Raw genomic sequence first — 19,981 nt, 5'->3', positions numbered from 1 at the left:
ATTTTAACAACTTTAGTGTTAATAAAACGAAAGCTTAACAAAATAAATTCCACAGACCAGACTAATTTTTGCAAGATCTGAAAAACTGTGACAAATTCCGCCTGATCCTGTGCAAATAGAAGAATTACAGCGTTGGGAATGCCGAATGCTTTCTAGCCACACTTAGAGTCTCTGAGACAGCGAAATTAACCGAACGACTGCGCCTAACTTGGCCCGTTTGCAGCTTTGCGTTTTGAAGTTGCGTGTTTAGAAAGAAAAAAAATATGAAGGTGAAAGAGGTGTGACACATGAAGGAAAATTGTGACGAATGTCGGACGAAACGTAGATTGAAAAGTTTAGAGAGATGCATAATAGAGCAACGCTTGAAACGACGAGAACGAAAGCACGGCCTGAGCAGTTTGATCGACGAATTAACACGCGTACGAGTCTACGACTAAAACACACCGACGTTATGTAATAAGCTTTCTTTTCGAATCCACAAAGTCCCGCGACTTCTGTCCGTTCTTTTTTTACCATGATCGCGTGTCTTCCACGCGGATCTGATCTTTCTATCTATCTTTCTTTCTTTCTCTGTGCTGTTTGCGAGCTGGATTTATTTTGGAATGGGGATCCTGAGGTGATCCTGTGAGAATTGGAAGATTTAGAGAACTCGCGTTATATTGCCGTGGAGAGGAAGTATTTGCATTATCTTCTCCTGTGAAGGTTGTACACAGTAGAGATTATATTATAATCTTGATAAATTGGATGAAATGTGCGGTAAAATGTATTGATATAACATGTCAAAATGTGATGTATTGATATCACGCGCTAGGAGACATTTAACATGCTAAAATAAGAGGAATCAAATTAGAATGCGTCGACGTATAATGCAACTAAATTGAATGAGACGAATTACGATGCGTCGATATTTGATACGCCGGTATGCAACGCGAGCATTCACAACGCACCGGATTTATAATCTACTGAATTCCAACTTGACGGACACTCTACGCGACGAATAAACAGCACGGCGAATTTACAACGCGTTGAATACTCTATACGACGAATTCGCAACGTACTGAATTCCAACGCGTGGACACTCTACGCGACGAATAAACAGCACGGCGAATTTACACCGCGTCGAATTTACAACACATCGAATACTTAACGCGTCGAATTCATAACGCGTAGAATACTGAACGCGTCGAATTCGCAACGCGCCGAATACTCACGCATCGAATTCACAACGCGTAGAATACTGAACGCGTCGAATTCGCAACGCGTCGAATACTCACGCATCGAATTCACAACGCGTGGAATACTGAACGCGTCGAATACTCACGCATCGAATTCACAACGCGTCGAATTCACAGCGCGCTGAATACTCACGCATCGAATTCACAACGCGTCGAATTCACAGCGCGCTGAATACTCACGCATCGAATTCACAACGCGTAGAATACTGAACGCGTCGAATACTCACGCATCGAATTCACAACGCGTGGAATACTGAACGCGTCGAATTCACAGCGCGCTGAATACTCACGCATCGAATTCACAACGCGTAGAATACTGAACGCGTCGAACTCGCAATGCGTGGAATACTCAACGCGTCGAATTCACAGCGCGTCGAATTTATAACGCGTAGAATTCACAGCGCGTGGAACTTACAACGCGTGGAGTACTGAACGCGTCGAATTCACCACGCGCCGAATACTTACGCATTGAATTCACAACGCGTGGAATTCACAATGCACGGAATACTCAACGCGTCGAATTCACAGCGCGTCGAATTTACAACGCGTAGAATTCACAGCGCGTGGAACTTACAACGCGTGGAGTACTGAACGCGTCGAATTCACCACGCGCCGAATACTCACGCATTGAATTCACAACGCGTTGAATTCACCACGCGCCGAATACTCGCGCATTGAATTCACAACGCGTGGAATTCACAACGCGTCGAATTCACAATGCACGGAATACTCAACGCGACGAATTCACAGCGCGTCGAATACTCACGCATTGAATTCACAACACGTGGAATATCCCATGCGTCGAATTCATAGCGCATGGAATATTCAACGCGTCAAATTCACAGCGCGTCGAATTTACAACGCGTGGAATTCCAACGCACCGAATCCATAACACGCCGAATTCGCAACTCGTGGAATTCATAACGCACCGAACTACAACGCGTCGAAATTCAACTCACCGAATTACAGCGCGCGAAATATAATATACCGTAATACCTCGCCCCAAAATTGCAACGCGTCTAACAAATATATCCACCCGGCAATATAACGAGTTTTTGCGAACCACTCAATTCTTCACACGATTAACTTTCAAATAACCGCAGGATCGATATCAAGATCTAATACATATCCACGCGAATGCCAACGAAGTATTTGATGTTGCTTATATTCGCTGATCCGTCAGATCTCACGGTTCGACCGAGCTTGCATGACTTCTGCACGCGAAAAGCTCGAACTTGCGAAATAACGTGCACCGTGAGGCTTGACGAACAGCAGCCGGTTACGTGTTTGTCTGGTGCTTTGCGTGGCATGTCTCGGTGTGAAGAACCAATCGTTACCGCCTACGTTCCGAGCCGGTAAGTTGTTATTACGCATCTTAATCCTAGGTAACAATGGCTTTCGTAATTAACACTTAACACCTTAGGCTGTTTAGAAGCGAACTTAGACGATTAATCGCATACACATAAACAGCTTCCGCTGACTTTCAAAGAATCGTACTTTTTTTGTGGTCAAGAATAGATTGAAATATTCTATCGTTAGACTTAGTGTCACTTAGTTTAAATATTCCCTGCGGTAACACCTTGGGCGGTAAATTGATTCTGATCCTGTAATTTGCAATTTAGAGTTGAACATTTTTGAAATGACGTAGTAAGTTTTTGAACATAGAGAAAAGTTCTTTGGAAGTCGGAATGTACCCGCAAACATCGGACGCTGTTGACGAACAAACATCTAAATGGTGACTCTATGGTGTCTAGGCTTATTTCGATGGCATACGGTCAGATCGGTATGATCCAGGCAGCAGCCGGTTTCTTCGTGTACTTCGTAATCATGGCTGAAAACGGATTCCTGCCTCTGCATCTTTTCGGTATCCGAAAACAATGGGATTCCAAGGCTATCAACGATCTTCGTGACAGCTACGGCCAAGAATGGGTAAGCACTTTATCCAAATATTGTTTATAAGGTTATCCAAGGATCGATTTAATTGTATCTTGTTTCTTCATAGACATACAATGACCGCAAGACACTGGAGTTCACCTGCCACACAGCCTTCTTCGTATCGATTGTGATCGTCCAATGGGCCGATTTGATCGTTTGCAAGACGCGACGTAACTCCATCATTCACCAGGGAATGAGAAACTGGGCCCTCAACTTTGGTCTGGTGTTCGAGACCGCCCTCGCCGCGTTCCTAAGCTACACACCTGGCATGGACAAGGGTCTCCGCATGTTCCCTCTCAAGTAATTTCTATTTCCTTTCATGAAGAAGCCCGTTTTCACCGTCATCTCATCTACAAGTCCATCAGCTCCAAAGGATCTTATGAATTATCCCCATGGATATGTGGACACATGTGTGATTTGATATGAACATGTTCATACTTCCATATATAATGTGTCTGTAGATGTGTGGACACATGTATAATTTCATATGAATATATTCATGTGAACGTATTCATATATCCATACATAATGTGCCTGTAGATGTGTGGACACATGTATAATTTCATATGAACATATTCATACATCCACAGATAATGTGCCTGTAGATATGTGGACACATGTATGATTTCATATGAACATATTCATATGAACATATTCATACATCCATAGATAATGTGCCTGTAGATATGTGGACACATGTATGATTTTATAGGAACATATTCATATGAACATATTCATGTATCCATACATAATGTACCTGTAGATATGTGGACACATGTATGATTTTATAGGAACATATTCATATGAACATATTCATGTATCCATACATAATGTACCTGTCTATGTGGACACATGTATGATTTCATATGAACATATTCATATATACTTACATAATGTACCTGTAAATATGTGGATACATGTATGATTTCATATGAACATATTCATATGAATATATTCATACATCCATACATAATGTGCCTGTAGATGTGTGGACATATGTATAATTTCATATAAATGCATTCATATGAACATATTCATGTATTTATACACAATGTACCTGTAGATATCTGGACACATGTATGATTTCATATGACCATATTCATATGAACATATTCACATATCCATACATAATGTGCCTATAGATGTGTGGACACATATATAATTTCATATGAACATATTCATGTATCTATACATAATGTGCCTGTAGATATCTGGACACATGTATGGTTTCATATGAACATATTCATATCAAACATACATACATGATATCTCCATATAAATTGAACCGAAACAGTACACACATCTAACCTCAACTTTCATTTCATCATTGTAAAGAATATTAAGAATATTTTATTGAAGTGATCAGTAACTAACAATATATTTGTATATTTCAGATTCGTCTGGTGGCTACCCGCCCTTCCTTTCATGCTCGCCATCTTCATCTACGACGAGACGAGACGATTCTACCTCCGCCGGAATCCAGGAGGCTGGCTCGAGCAAGAAACTTACTATTAGACGCAAAGAAGAATTTAATCATACACGCAGAGCGCGCGCGCAAGAGTACAGAGCGAGAGTAGCAGTGAGAATGATGCGAGAGAACTAGAGTGAAAGTGCGGGAGAGAGAGAGAAAATGAGATACGCATATACCCACGCAAGAGATATACACCGAGATACTAATCAGTAAAACCAAACAGAATAAAAAAAAAAACGAACAAATTACAGAGAATAAAAAAACCATAATAATCACTCGCGTTAATGAGACACGTACATACGTATACACGTACAAATACCCACACACGTATACACACACGCGTACACACACGAGGACACACATAGACACATGTTGTATTTACCATGGGGCGTGCTATCCGGGTCTAAAAACCGTACTGTCGCGAGATCACGAGATTAAACGAGGGACAATTCGCATCCGTATAAGAGAAATAATCGAGCCGAATCGTCGAACGACCAGGTATATTATTGTTATTGCAAGTTGTTTCTTCGAGAATAAACGATTAGAACGTTGGGATAGGAGAGTTACAGTGTGTGCGAAGTACAAAAGGGGAAGAGGAGGGTTTAGGAACGAGAGGGTTCGTCGTTCTGGCTCTGCGAGTTGCTTGCACGCGCGTGCCGGTGTATCATTAAAAGATCGTCGTTCGAGAAACATCGAAAAGGATCGACGAGATATGGGTTCTACGAGCAACGTCGTCGGGAAGATGAAGCTTCCAGGTACACACACACACCTGATACGATTCGAGGGTCACGAAATTTTAGGGGTCGGTGCTGCCGTCTGATCATCGACAGAACATACACACACACACTGCGAGCTGCTGGATTTGGTTCGAAACGGAGCAGAACGCGCGTAAGGGCCTAAAAACGAACATAACGAAGCACACGTGACGTGGAACGGAAATCATCGAGACTCCGTTACGATGTTGGACGACGACGAATCAACGACGCCAACGTACGAACGTCGACGATCGCAGAAACGAAGAAAGAATAGTCGAGGATAATTTAGCATCGATGGAGTATTCCATGTAGACGTCTTGTGATATCGAGAAATATTCACCAGTAGTAGGCATCCAGTTCGCTAAACGAAAGATCACTGCGCTAGGTTTGGCCACCATGCCCTTGCTATGAATTAAAAAAGACAAAAAAAAAATATGCCAGACAGAGGAAGAAGCAAAAATAGTAGTGGCAGCCGAAGAGAGATATAAATGTTACGCTAAATGCAAAAAGTTTAAGAAACGAGCAGGAGTACGCTACAGAATAGGACGTCTCGTGACACACCATTTAGTCTTGAATAGAAACCTAATTAATTCCCGATTAAAACCGAGGAGAGATCAGTACGCTAGATTGGCACGCCCTAGAATCATTTACGACGCGGTGGAGATAAGCGAATTAAACGAGATAAATCCAAAAAAAAAAAAGCAAAAAAGATTATAAAGAAATATTATAATAATAAGAGTAACGAAAGCGCGTTCGCAGTACTCATTTATTATCCTTATCGCGAAGCAACGTCGTTCGGTTCGAGTCTTTAAATTCGAGTAGCTGTCGAAGAAATCGCATCGCGTAGATGTTTCAGTAGCTCAGTCTCTGCACGATAATCGCGAGAACGGACCTGGATCAGGGAAAAGGGACATCGTCGAGTTCCACTACGCCACGGTTCCACGAGGAAGAGGGTCAGGAAGAGGTTAAGACGCGCGAAGGCGGCAAACGAACAGTATTATAAACAATTATCAACCCAGCCGAGGAAGACAAAACCGAAGAAAGGAAGAACGGAGAAGAATTGAATCGCGGTATTCGCCGATTAAACCGAACAGGACAAACGAATTAGAAAACGATAAATGTCGATCCGAAAGCACCGGTTCTCGGTGTCTACGGTGCCACGATAGTCGAGGTAACAGGTTAGACAAACGCTAAGTAGAGGAGAGTAAAACACGAGTTTAGGTGAGCAGCAGAGGAACTGACACAGAGGAAATAAATACGCAGGATACAGGCAAAAAGAAACAAAAAAAAAAGTAACAATTCTTACTTAGGCGAAAAACTAAAAAGTAAAGGAACACAAAAAAAAGATGGTATAAATTCATTCTCTTAGTTTTTCATAGGTTTAAAAACGCCAGCGGGACAAGCTCGCTATAAATCATATTGACCCCCGAACGCAGAACGCCCTGTACCACCAACCCGCGGTCGTCTGTTGTGTGTATGTGTGTGTCAGTAAATCGAACGCCCCTTCGAATCATTTCTAGGAGCAACAAAAGCGATACAAGAACAAAAAAAGAAGAAAAAAATAAGAGATAAATAAAAGAAAAAAAAAACGAACGAAGGTGACTTAAAATGCCTGCCACGCGACTTTTCGGGCCGGGACAATCCGAGAGGCGCGATCATATCGGGTCGTGTTTCGAGCTTCTCCGGTGTGAAACAACTCGTTTCCGATTTCGTTCTCGTTTCCCCTTTTCGCCGTTTTTACCTAGGTTGCCGTTGTTGCTCGCTTTCGCGTATCGGCTTTGTCGTATATATGTGCGTGCGTGTGTGTGTGTGTATGCGCGCGCTGACGAAGAGGGCGCTTCGTTTCGAGCGAAGAACTTCGGGGAGAAACGCGTTCGCTCGTTGACGAAATGGATCGTTCGTCGTCGTCGTCATCGAATCGTTCGCCTCGACGATCAAGGAAGAAACCTCGAGGGGTTGAAAGCACGTTCTCTAGTTCCTTTGTTCCGCCTCGAATCAAAGGCGAACGTCGAGGAGGATTCCGGAGGGTGACACGCTCGCTCGGCGGCCCTGGCCCCAAAAACTACCCTAAGTGTTCAATAATCGAGGTGTTCTTGAGGTGCCGTACACGCGTTAACACGTTCTTCCTTTCGCCAATCCCACCGAGTTTCGGATCATCACGAATCAAAACAAGGGTTACGAATTTCAGCCCCTTCTTTTCTTTTCCCATTTTCTTTCACTATCTTCCTTCGCTCCGTTGGTGCGCGCGACGGGCTGGCCGAATCGTTCGACCCGCGAACTGAAAGCCTCTTACGTTTCCCGCACGAGAGAGATTCGGTAGGACCGGCGAAACGTTTTCAAAATCGTTTTCGAGACACGTGGATCGCCATTCCGACCTTCACGGAGAGAGGATGAAGAAAACGAGGGCAGCAGTGTACCGTCGTTGCTCGTCGAACTCGGATCTGGATTAGACAAACGGGTAAAAGAAACGTCCCGAATTTTCTTACTCGCCAACGAACATGAAACACGAAATCGGTCGTTCGATAGGGGAGGGTGTCTTCGATGTCTAAATTTCCTTTCCACGGCTGATTTTCCTACGTATAGTTTCCTGCGTTACAGGACACTGTTGCGTATACGGTAATGTCTCGATAAATGTCTGGCAACGAGAGGGGTTTGAATCGTTACCGATTTTCGTTCGCCTCATCGGTCGACGCGATATCGAGACGGTACCGTGCGTGGCTCCGAGAGTGTCCGTGGGTTAGGGAGATCTATCGTCGTTCCTGTCACAACGAAATCGAACAAAAACTTAGATTGCCTTCGGCGGATCCCCGTGTTTCGAGGTAGGAAAAGAATTAGAGTAAGGAAGAAACACGGAACGGGAGGACGCGATTGGCTCATTCGTTTCTGCAGAAGAGAGACTCGCGATATATCGCCGGAGCTGGATTGCAGGATCCGTGGTTTGTCGACAGGGTGTTCCGTGCCCGGGGGGCGTAGGAGCCCAAAAATAAAAAAAAATATGCTTTGCCGTCGTGCGCCTCTTTACTTTAGGCTAAGAATTAAAACATTAATAATAATATAATAATAATAATAATAATTATTATAATATAATACATGTTACAATAAGATATTATTAGATGTAATTATTATATATGGTTTAGTCTAGATCGTGTTGTTGAAGAAAAAAACAAAGTACGTATAAGCGAACAAAAAAAAAAGAAGAAGAAGAAACAGAAGACGGTGTGGAGAGCAAGAGAGAACGAGTGAGCGAGAGAGAGAGAGAGCGAGAGAGAGAGAGAGAAAGAGAGAGCGAGAGAATAAAAATCATGGAAAAGTGACAATGAAAGGAAATTTCGGTCTAAGACCACAAATTATTGCGGCGGACTGAGCGGGACACGGACGAGAATCCGCGTTTTTTGCTTTTCGTGCCTGAATCGATTTTCTCTTAGGCTTCGTTCGTAACGGAAATGTACAAAAGAGTCCCAGGGGATTCCCTCGCTCGAGGGAAGCCCCGGATCTCCCTTGAACATCTCTCGTTTTATCTTCGGCACTGTCATGTGAAACCGCATCCATGAAATCGCATCGTGCTTAGATTTTCTTAGATTCCACGTTATTCTTTTTCGATTGTACGCGGATAGTGTTTGCGGCCAATGAAATCTGTAACCCCTCGTTTTATGACCGTCACATATTTGTTTCCACTAGCGCAGATTCGTGGGGCGATCCTCGGCACGCGAGTCGCAAATCTTTTCGTTGTCTGCGAACGAGTACCTCGATCGTCGAACTAACGATGTCGTAAACTGATTTTTCGGGTGAATCGGCGTAAGAACGAGAGAGAAAGGAAACTGCGTGAATGTAAACGAGCGAACGTAGCAAACGTGTGCTTGAATAATGGATCCGTTCGCTTTTCGTTTACCGCGATCGGTGATACACAATTGGCGATACAACATCGAAAATTGAGAAATTATACGAGAGTTGATCAATACTTAAAAATATACCAAAAACCGTGTCACGAGAATTTAAAAAAGTGAAACGTCACCCCTGCACAGCCCGCCACACTACGGCAGAATCATTGAATGATTAAAAAAATATAAACAGAAAAAGATACAAAAAAAAAGACAAAAAATATGAATGATGTTTTATTAATATTGTAAATATTTTAAATAATTGAAGACGGACAAACAGATCATGCGCGAACGGTGAACCCACCGGAAGTCGGTCCCGCTTGGATAGGACCGTCTTTTGCGTTCGGGGTCCCTTTCTAACACTTTTTCTGTTTTTCGTTTTAGCGTCGCATATGTTATACACACACACACTCTACACACGTACACATCTTTACACGCCAAGAGAAAAAGAAAACCACGTGCGAACATAGAGAGAAAAAGACACACGTACACGCTCAGATAAAATGTACACCGCTCTACCAAACTAATCTCTTTCTGATTGATGATTCCTTTCATATTGATTATTCTGTAAGTTCTGTTTTCACACGTGAAATACATTAAGAAAGAAACGAGAGACATTGTCCAACCCAAGTGTCATTACTTTTGATGTTAAATAAAAAATACATAATTAATAAAGCACTCTTTATCGTTTCGTCCTGACGCTTCATGCTTAGACACATGTAGGCAACCCATTAAACTTTCATTTAATTCTTTATAGTATTTATTATGCTTATATACAATTATCATTATTTCTGTTACATTTAAGTTTCTTAAACGTTCATTCGATCAATATTTATTGCCTTCCCTATGCCTTAATTTATTCAGAAGTAGATGCCAATCTCTGTCTATCCTTGCGAAGATTCTTCTTGCGCAACCTTTCAATATGCTTCTTAAGTTTGCCAGAATTTTTCAATTCCTCATACTGAGATACCAAGTTCAAAACTTTCTTCTCCGCTGCAAAAGATAATATTCTTAGTTAGTTCGTGTCCACATACATTGTGCAAAGTACTTACATTTCTTTTTAAAGGCAGGTTTCTCTCCGCGTTTAATGGCCTCCACTATTTCCTTCTTTTCCTTGCCCTTCTGCTCCTCCTCCTGATCCTTCCTCTGCTCTTCGCGTAACTGATTCTCTAATCTTTGTATGAGGTATTTGATTTTCTTAGTCGTCTTTGGATCATCTGTCTCATTTAATTGCTTTTTCAGTGCTGCTAAGTCATTCTTCTTGATCTCGGTGAGGAATCCGTAAGTCTTTTTAAATACTTTCTGGTCAAATGCGCCACATAAACTGTCGAATCTAGGGTCTCTAGGAATGAACTTTTTTGTCTGTACCACTTCCCTGAATCTGGAAACAGGTTTCTTTGCAGACATTTCCCTTGGACGGTTTTTGTTTTCCCTTTTATATTCAACTTTCTTAACCTTGCGGGGACCAAACAATGCTTCCTTGTAAATTTTAGTTCCAAGCTTGTTTTTCAGCTTCTGAAGATCCTCAAAACTCATCTGAGAGAGTTCTGAACGAATCTGATCCTGTTGTGGTAAGTACTCCCATTAATTTAAGTGTAATTTTTGTTCAAAGGAAATGTAAACATAACCTATCACGTTCAACACAATGTGTATTTAATGGACGTGTCGATTAAAATATTGCATTAAACTATACTGTGTAAATCTCTACCTGATCCTTATCTTCGCGGAGAAGCGTATCTTCCTCATCGCTCATGTTAAATAATAAAAAAGACTTTTAAAGCGAACAGTCTTCTTCTGTGATTTAAGACAGATCAAAATGGTCGCCATTTTTTAATACAAATGAGTCTAGCAGTATAATTTTTGGATTTACAGACTTGTTAACACCTTTAAAACGTTCTAAAGACAATTAAGGTTGATTCTTGGGTCATATTATTCATTATTGAGTCGGAAAGGGAGAATATTTAATAAATAATTACGAAAACAGTACGGTGAACGCCACTTGGCAGCAGGTGGTATTTAGTAAGATATAAAATTGTGATTTTCTATGAAATAAGCAATTTTTAAGCAATGTTAAGGATAGTATCGTACTTTATAAGCTCCCCTGCGCTGAAATAATGTCGTAATTACTGGCTAAAAGCATTAGAATCGAAAATAAAAATAATGTGCATTTCATGGACCAAAAAATCCTTAGCCACCTAGCGGTGAACGGCCGAACTAACGAAATAGAAAATTGCGTTTTTCTCCAAAATGAGGGATTTTTACGCATTTCTGAGACGACCAAAGTGTTCTACGACCTCAATTTAACAGGAAAAGTGGTATCATAGTGTGCTAAATTCGTTAGGAAAGAAAATGAAAAATATTGCATTTTATGGACCAAAAAATCGTTAGCCACCTAGCGGTGAAAAATGGAACTAACAAAATAAAAAATTGCGATTTTCTCAAAATTGAGCGACTTTTAAGCATTTCTGAGGCCAGAAATGAATTCTACGCACACAATTCTATTGAAAAAATGCTATAGCAGTGCGCTAAATGCATTACTAAAGAAAATGAAAAATATTGCATTTTATGGACCAAAAAAACCTTAGCCATCTAGCGGCGAAAGGGGGAACTAATTTAGGTCCTTCCAGAGGGGTCATTTTTTTCGATTAGTTCATGTGTTTCACCGCAAGATGGCGGCACTATTTTTCTCCATAAAATGCAATATTTTTCATTTTCTTTCCTAATGTATTTAGCGCACTGCCATAGCATTTTTTCAATAGATTTGAGTGCGTAGAATTCATTTCTGGCCTCAGAAAACCTCTAAAGTCACTCAATTTTGAGAAAATCGCAATTTTTTATTTTGTTAGTTCCACTTTTCACCGCTAGGTGGCTAACGATTTTTTGGTCCATAAAATGCAATATTTTTCATTTTCTTTCCTAACGAATTTAGCACATTATGACACCACTTTTTCTGTTAAATTGAGGTCGTAGAACACTTTACACGTCTCAGAAATGCGTAAAAATCCCGCATTTTGGAGAGAAACGCAATTTTCTATTTCGTTAGTTCGGCCGTTCACCGCTAGATGGCTAAGGTTTTTTTAGTCCATGAAATGGCATTATTTTAATTTTCGTATATAAAGCTTTTCGATTACTGTAAGGACATTTTCCTGACTTTATTGTTCTCGCAAAACAGTTTTCAGGCGTCAGTGATATGTAAAAATGTCTGATTTTACGAAAAAATGCAATTACGTATCTCTTGTTTTCAGACAGCGCGCGAAAATTTAAATTTTAATTTATGTCGAAACGAGACTTCGTAAATACTTTCAATTTTTTAAGTTATTTATTATACAGTAGACCACTATTTTTATATCTTCTTTTGTATGTAATATAATTAAACAAGTTGTAACTATATACTCCGTAATATTATAACCTTTAGTTCTGTCTATTACATACTAATCTAACCTAATTTGAACACTGTTTTTAAAAATGGCTGCGTTGTGCCGTGTTATTAAAAATTTTGGAAAAATTGTATCCTTACAGAGTCAGAATAGGAATATATCTGTTTCTGGAGCAGCTTACCTTAAAGAAAGTAAATAACATACACAGAAGTGTTGGTTAAACAAGAATAATATTTATTCCTAATTCAGCATACATAACCTATACAATCTAATTCTTGTTTATTTTACAGTAATTGAGAAAAAGGAAGGGAATACGATAGTTGTTGAAGGCATAGTAAAACGGGATGAACGAGAAGCACGGTTGTTAAAAGCTAAGAATGGAGCATGTCCTCTCTGTTCCTCCGGTCTTGATGTTAAGCATACGGTATGGTCTAAATACCTTCTTATACATTTTATATTTGTTTGATTCATTATAATTTTTACTTACTAATTATATCATTACAGGATGTTCTCATTTTAAGTCAGTTTACTAGATCGGATGGTTGTATATTGCCCCGCAGAATTACTGGTCTTTGTGAAGTACAGCAGAAAAGAATTTCTTCGTTGATTATCATGGCTCAATATGCAGGTTAATATATCAGTATCAAATATCAGTAATTTAATAGAACATAAACAATAAATTAATGACGTATTGATTGTAGGTTTATTGCCTATAAGAAGTCCCAAGGGTGGTGTACTTCATCCTTTACAAAGACGAAAGTGGAGAAAATTTAACACCTACTTTGATGAAAAAACTATTAAAGCTAGATACAATAATGTGTAAAAGAATAGAATAAACATTTCCTGAGTATCATAACAGTTTGTGCTGTCTTATTTCATTGAACGTTGAAATTGGAAATAATATTTCGTGATTACGTTAGTGACAGTATAGGTTAGGAATCATGCTGACATGTTATAGGTCAATAGCAAGTACTTGGTGCAAATTACAGAAAAGGTATGCATCAAATAGTGCAGCGGTTCTAAAAAAGCAGTATGAAGAACATGATGTCACGAAAATTCGAAATATCGGAATTCTGGCACATATCGATGCCGGTTTGTATAATTTTAATACACTCTATACTATAACCTATTAAAAACCGTCCCCATTTCATTAAAGAATTCGTAATGTTTGGAATGATTTTTCAGGAAAAACTACTACTACAGAAAGAATGTTGTATTATTCTGGCCTCATAAAATGTATGGGAGAAGTACATCATGGTAATACGGTAACAGATTATATGGATCAGGAACGCGAACGTGGTATAACAATCACCTCTGCAGCGGTAACTTTTGATTGGAAAAATCATCGTATTAATTTAATAGACACTCCAGGTCATATTGACTTCACTATGGAGGTAGAGCAGACATTAAGAGTGTTAGATGGTGCAGTTGTTATATTAGATGGTAGTGCAGGTGTTGAGGCACAGACATTGACAGTCTGCAAACAAGCAGACAAGTACAATATACCAAGAATTATTTATGTAAATAAAATGGACAGGGCAGATGCCAATTTCGATATGAGTTTAAAATCTATTCAGTCAAAGCTAAACACAGAAGCCTTGCCAACTCAGTTTCCAATAAAGAATAAAGGAATTTTAGAAGGGATTGTGGATGTGATTTGCTTGGAGAAATTATTCTTCGAAACAAAGCATATGGGCATGACAGTTGTAAGATCAAAATTGTCTGAATCTGGAGACAAAGCCTTGTGGGAGACAGCAATGGAAAAACGTAGAAGTTTAACCGATAAATTATCTAGCATAGATGATAAGTTAGCTGATGTAATTATAGAGCAGGAATCTTTAGATACAATTTCTTCGCAACTACTACTTGACTCGCTGTACAGAAGTACCATAAGTAGAAAAGCTGTTCCTGTACTCTTAGGTAGTTCCTACAAAAATATAGGAGTGCAACCATTAATGGACGCTGTGCTACTGTATTTACCATCACCCAATGAAAACAAATACTTAAAGTACTACAACACTTTTAACAACAATCTTTCTGCCAGAGTGTTCAAGGTAATTCACGACAAGCAAAGAGGTCCAATTTCTTTCCTCAGAGTCTATACCGGCAGCATAGAAAGACATAATAAACTATACAACATTCACAAGGAGCAAAGAGAGCAAGTAAACAGGTTATACGTCGCTTGTGCAGACGACTATCAAGAAGTATCCAAAGTTACACATGGCAACATAGCTGCAGTCGCGGGACTAAAAACAACCACAACCGGTGACCTAATAACGTCCAATCAAACAGCAGCAACTGAGGCAAGAAAGAAACTCCAGTCCCGCAAAGACATTGACCAGAAAGTCGTGGATGACTTCTTCGCCTCAAACTCAAAAGCTTTAGAGCCCGTTTTCTTCTGTTCCATAGAAGCACCGTCCCTGTCTACGCAGGCAGCTTTAGAGACTGCACTTCAGCAATTGGAAAGAGAAGACCCAAGTTTAAAAGTAACTTACGGCAACGAGTCTGGTCAAACCGTGCTAGCAGGCATGGGTGAACTGCACATCGAGATCATCAAGGAAAGAATTAGAAAGGAATACAAAGTCGACGCCGACACAGGACCCCTGCAAATCTCTTACAGAGAGACCATCACGGAATCTGTTAGGGACACATACACCTGCGAATACAAGATAGGAAACGCAAATCCCAAAGTCACATTAATTATGTCAGTAATACCAGACTACATGGAAGACGTGAAGTTACTGCTTGATAGAACAGCAGAATCCGTCGCTAACGTAGACGCTATTCCAGTTAAATTTATGGCAGCCATCAAAGCTGGCGTTAACTCAGTTTTATCAAGCGGACCAAAGTTAGGGTTTCCAGTAGTAAATATGGGCATTAAGTTGCATTGGTTCGAGGTCGGACGAGGAACTATGCCATCGATAATTACGGCTGCTGTGTCCCAATGCATCAAGCAGGTGAGACACTTATGTGAAATATAATCAGATATAGGTTTAGGGATAAACAATATATTAACAAATGACAAAGTGCAGAGTTTAACAGAGTTTAATTCAAGTAGCGTCGTTCTCGTTACGCTTACTCGTATCACCGCTTGTTTTAGATGATTCTGAAGTACTTCTTCCAGCGTCAGGTTTGACTTCTGCCAGAAAATGCAAAGACTTAGGCTTGCACTCTAACATAGTCCTCTTCAAATTCTGCTTCGTCGCATCGTTACTCTTCAACGATTTATCGTGAGGAAGAAAGTACCTGTGTCTCCAGTTGTCCTGTATGTTCTTCACGGCATTCCTGTCCTTGATCCTTTGGTTATCGGTGAACGTGCGAAGGACGTTAATTCTTCTGCGAGCTTCATCCGCAATGTTGCTAGGATTAGGAATTCTCACGTTCGCCGTGGATGCTGGCAAGGCGTAAGGCTTCAGTTTCGCATTCTGCTTCAGCTCCAGAACATGTGGCAGTTTTGAAGGTTGTCTATCGAAGAAGCTGTTGATCAGTACGTTCGTTTTCATCTGCAAGTTCTTCAGGAAGTTCTCGTCGAGCATTCTGCTGCGTCCAGCAGGACATCTGAAAATACTACGACCTATCTCATCCTCGCTCACGTTTTCGGCGCTGGAGTGTTTTATGTTGCTCTTCAAATTATTGCCAGCCTTGATTTTACTCTTGTTTCTCTTGTTAGATGTTTGCGACGATCTTTCCACGGTGTGAATGCCCCACTTCAGCATGTATGAGTCGAGGAATCTGTGGTACAACTTAGGACAGATCTCCTGCTGGTCGTAGTGCTTGTCTATGAAGTACACCCTACGGAGACGGCAATTTCCGCTAATCTGTATCCTCTGCGTGATCGCATACTCGCTCTTGAAGATAGTCTGAGTCAGACTCGACAGGTTTAGTTCCAGTTTATTCCAGCCGGTTTCCAGTTTCAATTTGGCGCGACAAATCAGGCCCCTAGAGTTTTGCTTCTCCCCCTCGACGTTGGTGAATTGGAAATGATGCTGACAATTTTGGGTATCTGCCACCTAGTTGGGAATTTAAGGAACTAGAGAGTTTGAAATTTAGGTATAACGCCCCTAGCGCGTGGGCTGCAAACTAGGGATCCCCAGTAGAAGACCCCAGATAGATACAGACCTCGCACAGAACTTATTACCTGCAATTGCAGTCGACAGGGTAAATTTACATTTTTAATGACCACGACTAGAATCGGTAGCTCGATGTTGAGAAACAGAGAGGAATCTGAAGGACACAAAATGGAAGTGCCATAACTGTTCGGTTGTTCGAAGTCCTGTATCTCGATAACCTGTTATTGGTTTCAATGATCAACAAGATTCAATTTGAGTCGATTCACTTCAGATTCTACAATACGAACGTACATTTTCCAATAGATCGGAGTCTAAGATCTTACGTATGCGACCTGACTGAGACTGCTGTTTGCTCCAATATTCTAAGGGCTTGTCGCCGATACTGTACAACAGAGACACATACCCAGCAACCATGAAACGATAGGATTATTTTACGAAAAATGCAGGCATTGATGCGTGTCGATACTTTGAAATTTACATGATTCCGTTTCGTTTGTTTTCTGAAGGACCAACTTCAAAGAGCATTTCACTTGGGACTATGTTCCTTTGAAACTGATTAAAATTAGTAGGCTAAGGAATAATTGCCTTTACGACATAAGTTTAGAACTTGTTCTCAACTTATTGTTAAATATATGTCATATGAATGTTATCTAAATCTTTCAATAGCTGATGCGAGATGCTGACGTGAAACTTCTGGAACCCATCATGCGGTTAGAAGTGGTGGTACCTGACGATTACTCGAGCGCTGTTTTAAAGGACCTATCCAAGAGACGCGCAGAAGTGCAGTTTATAGACGTACGTGGAAATAGCAAGGTACGCTTTTTAATTTTACATATAAAGAGTTTCTTCGGTGTATATTTGATTGAATTGGCAGACTAATCCCGGTATATTATATAAAACTAGCTTATCCACCCTATACAAGAGTTATGCGAATGTCACTAACTTCCAAGATTTAAATTCAATGGTACATGTATATAAAAGAAAAATATATGCAGGTGATAAAGTGTCTTGCCCCACTGTCCGAGCTTCTGGGCTACTCGACAGCAGTGAGAGTGGTCTCTTCGGGTCATGCAACATTTTCGCTGGAATTTGATCATTACCGAAAGATGGATGCGATGGTCGAAGCGGAGGCGATTAAAAAGGCGACAGGCTTCTATTAGGAGAACGTTGAACAGGAACGTAAAACTGTGCACACGTCCGTGCGATATTATACAAAATCATTTCTTTTTTGTTTTTGTATTCAGAAATCATCGATTCGACTGTACAAATATATAAAATTCGACCATTAACGCTGTACGAGTTTATTTGCACGTTCTATCACGGGAACGTTTTTCGTTCCAAACATCCATGACGTTTACGAGAAGAACTCGTAAACGAACATGTACGCAATATCCCTCAACTTACAGCTAGATGAAGTTTACAATTATGATACACAATTGAAACACATCGTTATTATTCGTCGACAATTATATAATGTTTAATTGATTTACTCGTTCGATCCAATCAAAATGTATTGCAGCGTTCATCGATGGTGCGTTACAATTTTATCTTAATTAACGATCGTTGATCGCGACCGCCGATCACGGGGCTGAAATCGAGCAGGTCGTAAAACCGTCTACCTCCTCTCTCTTGCTAATGCTATATGTATAATATTATAATAAAAAAGAAGAAAGAAGAAAGTCTTATCGAAAATATCGGCCAGCCTCGCAAACAGCAGCCGCGTATAAATATATTAATATTGCTTAAAGATCATGCAAAAATGTCATACATAGTAAAATATATGTATGTATATATATTATATGTATGGAGGGATTACATATTACGGGAAACTTGCAAACCACGTCATTTGCTCGTAAAAATCTTCTCGTTATTCGTAATGTAAATGAGCGGCATCGACGCGAATCGAAATGCCAAAAAACAATATCCGTTTCTCACAGTCTATCAAGAATGCGAGAGTAAAGGCATTCCTCGAATCTTTACAACGTACGCATACGTTCATACGGTACACTCCCGTTATATTGCCACCTTCATGCATACTAGCGACTCTCCAGTCACTGGCTACAAAGTAATTCCAAAATTTCAAACTCGCAACATTACAAATTTACAATTCTCAAATTTTTAGCGACAAAAATTGCTAGCATCGAATTTTGACAAACAAACACTGCATACAAAGAGTGTCGTTTACATGGCCTTTCTCAAACTTTCATTGAAATCTCCATTCGTGGCCACATAACGAGACTCTACTGTAAAAAAATCATCGTCGAGTCGCGTGTCTCCTCGAATAACAGCGCATAAGGTGCCATGCAAGAGGCCTGATTCAAAAAAGATGGCCGCCTACTTTCTTAACCTATCAGAGAGTTTTGAGCGCTAAGATGAATCCCTTAGCCTTAACGCGTAAAACTTGCTTCTTCATCTTCTGTACAAAGTTTCGAAAGGTCCAAGACACGGCGTTGACACCTCTTTCATTCCGGATCGTCCTCGTTAGATCCGTACTCGAGGTCATCTTGGCGTCACAAGCTCACCAGCTTCGGTGGATTTGCATCTGGGGAGCTGAGGTCAACGGCAGACAGGTTGTTTCTCTGCTGCGTCGAGCAGGATGGTATCAAGGGCGTGGAAACTGGCGTGAGGCCGGTACCACCCTCCATCAGGGACTCGAAGTTGAAGGGTATGCCGCTCGTAGGGGTAGTGATGGGCATCCCAACGACGTCCAATGACGGTTTCATGAAAGATGGCGTCTCGACGGTCTTGAACGTGAGCGAGTCAGGTCTCTCCTTCGATTCGGTGAAGATCGACAGGGAGTTTGGCCGGTTATTATTGTCGAAACCGACTGGCAACGAGTTCGGCCGGTTTGGTCTTACAGCGGCATTCAGCGATTCGCGTTTCGCGTTGTCGACGCTGGCGAACTGATGATCCTCTGCCGGAAGTTCTGGCTTTATCACGGGCTTCACGTCCGGCGGAGACCTGGAACCGAGTCGACAGACTGCTCTGTGAGCCTCCAGGATGAACTCCAGCTCGTCTTTGGCTTGTTGCAGCTGGTGGATCTCCTCTTGCAAGCTTTGCTTCTTTTGTTCCAAACCCTCAGTCTCCTGCAACATACGCAATGTTACATTCTCCGCTCATTGTCTTTTAATACGTTGTAGGTTATCTAGTAGGTAGATTTATCAAGAATCTCGGACAATTTCTAAATCTCCAAATTGAAAATATCTGATCTCTGCGCATAGCAACTCATGACATACTCCGCAAGGGTGAAATGTTAGAAG

General features: G+C 40.8%; 6 protein-coding genes across 18 annotated transcripts in view; 3 read left to right on the top strand and 3 right to left on the bottom strand.

Annotated features, from left to right (window-relative positions):
- The window catches only part of Atpalpha (sodium/potassium-transporting ATPase subunit alpha), a 132,397-nt gene extending 122,448 nt beyond the window's left edge, over nt 1-9,949 (top strand). For 8 of the 10 annotated variants that reach the window (XM_076536330.1, XM_003705374.3, XM_012290257.2 and 5 more), the window contains 3 exons: nt 2,990-3,164; nt 3,238-3,470; nt 4,565-9,949. In XM_076536330.1, coding sequence (XP_076392445.1) covers nt 2,990-3,164; nt 3,238-3,470; nt 4,565-4,685 — 529 coding nt within the window. In that variant the 3' untranslated portion in view covers nt 4,686-9,949. Of the gene's footprint in view, nt 1-2,989; nt 3,169-3,237; nt 3,471-4,564 lie in introns of those variants that run through there. The other 2 variants (XR_013039581.1, XR_013039580.1) reach the window with 2 other exon arrangements.
- Nucleotides 8,405-11,292, bottom strand: LOC100880240 (ribosomal RNA processing protein 36 homolog). Its single transcript, XM_003705372.3, has 3 exons — nt 10,983-11,292; nt 10,327-10,837; nt 8,405-10,267 (listed from the first exon to the last, which is right to left on the bottom strand). The coding sequence occupies exons 1-3, from the start codon at nt 11,025-11,027 to the stop codon at nt 10,131-10,133; spliced, it is 693 nt and encodes a 230-aa protein (XP_003705420.2). The 5' UTR covers nt 11,028-11,292; the 3' UTR covers nt 8,405-10,130.
- A 1,411-nt stretch (nt 11,293-12,703) lies between these two features.
- mRpS18A (mitochondrial ribosomal protein S18A) lies at nt 12,704-13,507 on the top strand. The gene is made up of 4 exons (XM_003705371.3): nt 12,704-12,842; nt 12,942-13,075; nt 13,156-13,279; nt 13,353-13,507. The coding sequence occupies exons 1-4, from the start codon at nt 12,740-12,742 to the stop codon at nt 13,472-13,474; spliced, it is 483 nt and encodes a 160-aa protein (XP_003705419.1). The 5' UTR covers nt 12,704-12,739; the 3' UTR covers nt 13,475-13,507.
- An 85-nt stretch (nt 13,508-13,592) lies between these two features.
- mRRF2 (mitochondrial ribosome recycling factor 2) lies at nt 13,593-18,010 on the top strand. 2 transcript variants are annotated; one of them, XM_012290244.2, is made up of 4 exons: nt 13,593-13,743; nt 13,837-15,608; nt 17,388-17,534; nt 17,717-18,010. In XM_012290244.2, the coding sequence occupies exons 1-4, from the start codon at nt 13,593-13,595 to the stop codon at nt 17,879-17,881; spliced, it is 2,235 nt and encodes a 744-aa protein (XP_012145634.2). In that variant the 3' UTR covers nt 17,882-18,010. The 2 variants fall into 2 exon arrangements, with proteins under 2 accessions (XP_012145634.2, XP_012145637.2); XM_012290247.2 differs by lacking the exons at nt 17,388-17,534; nt 17,717-18,010 and adding an exon at nt 15,752-15,888.
- On the bottom strand, nt 15,640-17,146 carry LOC105663102 (uncharacterized). The gene is made up of 3 exons (XM_012290248.2): nt 17,013-17,146; nt 16,790-16,939; nt 15,640-16,661 (listed from the first exon to the last, which is right to left on the bottom strand). The coding sequence occupies exons 1-3, from the start codon at nt 17,133-17,135 to the stop codon at nt 15,702-15,704; spliced, it is 1,233 nt and encodes a 410-aa protein (XP_012145638.2). The 5' UTR covers nt 17,136-17,146; the 3' UTR covers nt 15,640-15,701.
- Nucleotides 18,007-19,981, bottom strand: part of LOC105663103 (transcription factor kayak) — a 29,341-nt gene continuing 27,366 nt past the window's right edge. For all 3 annotated transcript variants that reach the window (XM_012290249.2, XM_012290254.2, XM_012290251.2), the window contains exon 3: nt 18,007-19,807. In XM_012290249.2, the coding sequence (XP_012145639.1) occupies nt 19,232-19,807 (576 nt within the window). In that variant the 3' untranslated portion in view covers nt 18,007-19,231. The remainder of the gene's footprint in view (nt 19,808-19,981) is intronic.

Source organism: Megachile rotundata, chromosome 10, assembly GCF_050947335.1.
Source record: "Megachile rotundata isolate GNS110a chromosome 10, iyMegRotu1, whole genome shotgun sequence".
Classification (NCBI taxonomy): domain Eukaryota; kingdom Metazoa; phylum Arthropoda; class Insecta; order Hymenoptera; family Megachilidae; genus Megachile; species Megachile rotundata.
Note: the sequence above shows the minus strand (reverse complement) of the source record. Positions and strands in the feature narration are given on the sequence as shown.